Source organism: Sinocyclocheilus grahami, unplaced genomic scaffold (assembly GCF_001515645.1).
Source record: "Sinocyclocheilus grahami isolate Dianchi unplaced genomic scaffold, SAMN03320097.WGS_v1.1 scaffold6002.1, whole genome shotgun sequence".
Classification (NCBI taxonomy): domain Eukaryota; kingdom Metazoa; phylum Chordata; class Actinopteri; order Cypriniformes; family Cyprinidae; genus Sinocyclocheilus; species Sinocyclocheilus grahami.
The window spans coordinates 5,200-6,939 of NW_015510543.1; the positions used below are offsets into that span (position 1 = coordinate 5,200).

At 37.4% G+C, this 1,740-nt stretch overlaps 1 protein-coding gene across 1 annotated transcript in view; it reads left to right on the forward strand.

Moving 5' to 3' along the window:
- Positions 1 to 1,343: 1,343 nt before the first annotated feature.
- Positions 1,344 to 1,740, forward strand: part of LOC107577421 (sodium bicarbonate cotransporter 3-like) — a gene marked incomplete at its 3' end in the record, with an annotated part of 1,118 nt that continues 721 nt past the window's right edge. The window contains exon 1 of the mRNA XM_016263502.1: positions 1,344 to 1,530. Coding sequence (XP_016118988.1) covers positions 1,344 to 1,530 — 187 coding nt within the window. The remainder of the gene's footprint in view (positions 1,531 to 1,740) is intronic.

The following is a 1,740-nucleotide window of genomic DNA, read 5'->3' on the forward strand; positions in this document are numbered from 1 at the left end:
CTCAGGTAATTGGCACATATGTACAAGGTTCTAGTGTTCAGTGTTCAGCTTATGAGCGTCAGTATTTCATGAGTTGAGCATGAGAGAGAGTTGCATTTTCAATTGGATACAGAGGGAAAAAAAAATATATATGTATGTATAACCTGAAAAATAGATAGAATGATGAATTCTACAACACACTTTGACCTTTTGTGACAACATGCCCCGATATTGTTGTCACAAAAGGTCAAAGTGTGTTGTAGAATTCATCATTCTATCTGTATACGAACTGCATTTTTTAAATGTAATTTCAATGCAGAACAAGCCTCTAGAGGTGAGTGCGCTGTGGAAATTGTCTTTATCGCTTAGTGTCAGTCATGAATTATACAGTGTTTGCACCTCACTCTCTTAAGCATGTGAATTTTGCATTACTCAAAGCTGTTGTGCATCTTCCGGATCTCTGAGCAGCTGCTCCATCGCTTGTCATCAACATCTATGTCAGTTTCTTGATGCAGAGTTCAAGGAACATCTGCGAAATAGACACAGATGAGGTTTTTGACAAACATTTAGCACAGATTAGCCATTTAAAGATCACATCAGCTCCGTATCAAGACGGCACTGGCCAGACATATGCTGTGCTAAGAATTCATCATTCTATTTATTATTCAGGTTCGAAGTAAATAATTAACACTTTGGTGGCAAATATGAATATAGCATTCGGCAGATCTATACTGCTGCGCATCTGTGCCAGTGTTCACGTTTTAGTATAAAATTACAATAAACATGTAAAAAATATAGTCCAAATGACATCAGATTATTGCCAAATTGTTAATATTCCATAGTGATGTTACAAGTGTGATATTTATATCTGATGCATTTTTTTTTTTGTGATCCAAACAATAATCCAAAACAGGGAAAAACAAGGCAAAACACAAGATAATCGGCGCCATGACCATATAACAGCAAAAGCAAGACTGAAGCCCCGAATTACACAAAACAACCAACATATATACACCAGCAGGATCAAACTAACAAGACACAGCTGAAACCAATGAAACAATGAGGATGCAAGGGATGATGGGAGCAGAGTGAGGGGAACCATGGGAAATGCAGTCCAGTTAAAACAAACACAAAGTCCAAAAGAGTGCCCTCTGATGGCTCTTAAGGGCACTCCAGCAGAAGACTGTGACAGATTATATCCATTCAATTCTTAATTCTTCATTTTAAAAATATTTATGTATTAACATTTTGAAAAAATAAGATGTGTGTGTGTGTGTGTGTGTGTGTGTTTTTTAGGCCTGTAATAATGCTTTTTATCTTCTGCTGCTGATCATTTGTGATGTTGTATGTTGAATTTCTTAGAAATGGTGCTGGACCAACAGGAAGTGGCTGGACATCTTGAAGAGGATGTCAGGAAGAAGATCAAAGAGGCTCTTCTGAAGCAGCACCATCACCAGAACCAGAAGAAACTGGCCAATCGGATTCCCATCGTTCGCTCTTTCGCCGACATCGGCAAGAGGCAGTCTGATACAAACTGCATGGACAAAAACGGTATTCATTTGCCCTTGCGCAGAAAATAAAGGAGGTTGCAGGTCTGATTCTGCAAATTATATCAAAACTATATACTACTACAGGTTAAAAGTTTGGATTGAGTAAATGAATATAAAATGAGTGTTATTATGAGCAAGGATGCATTAAAATGATCAAAAGTGACAATACAAACATTTATAATGTCTTTATTGAAGGATCATGTGACTGGAG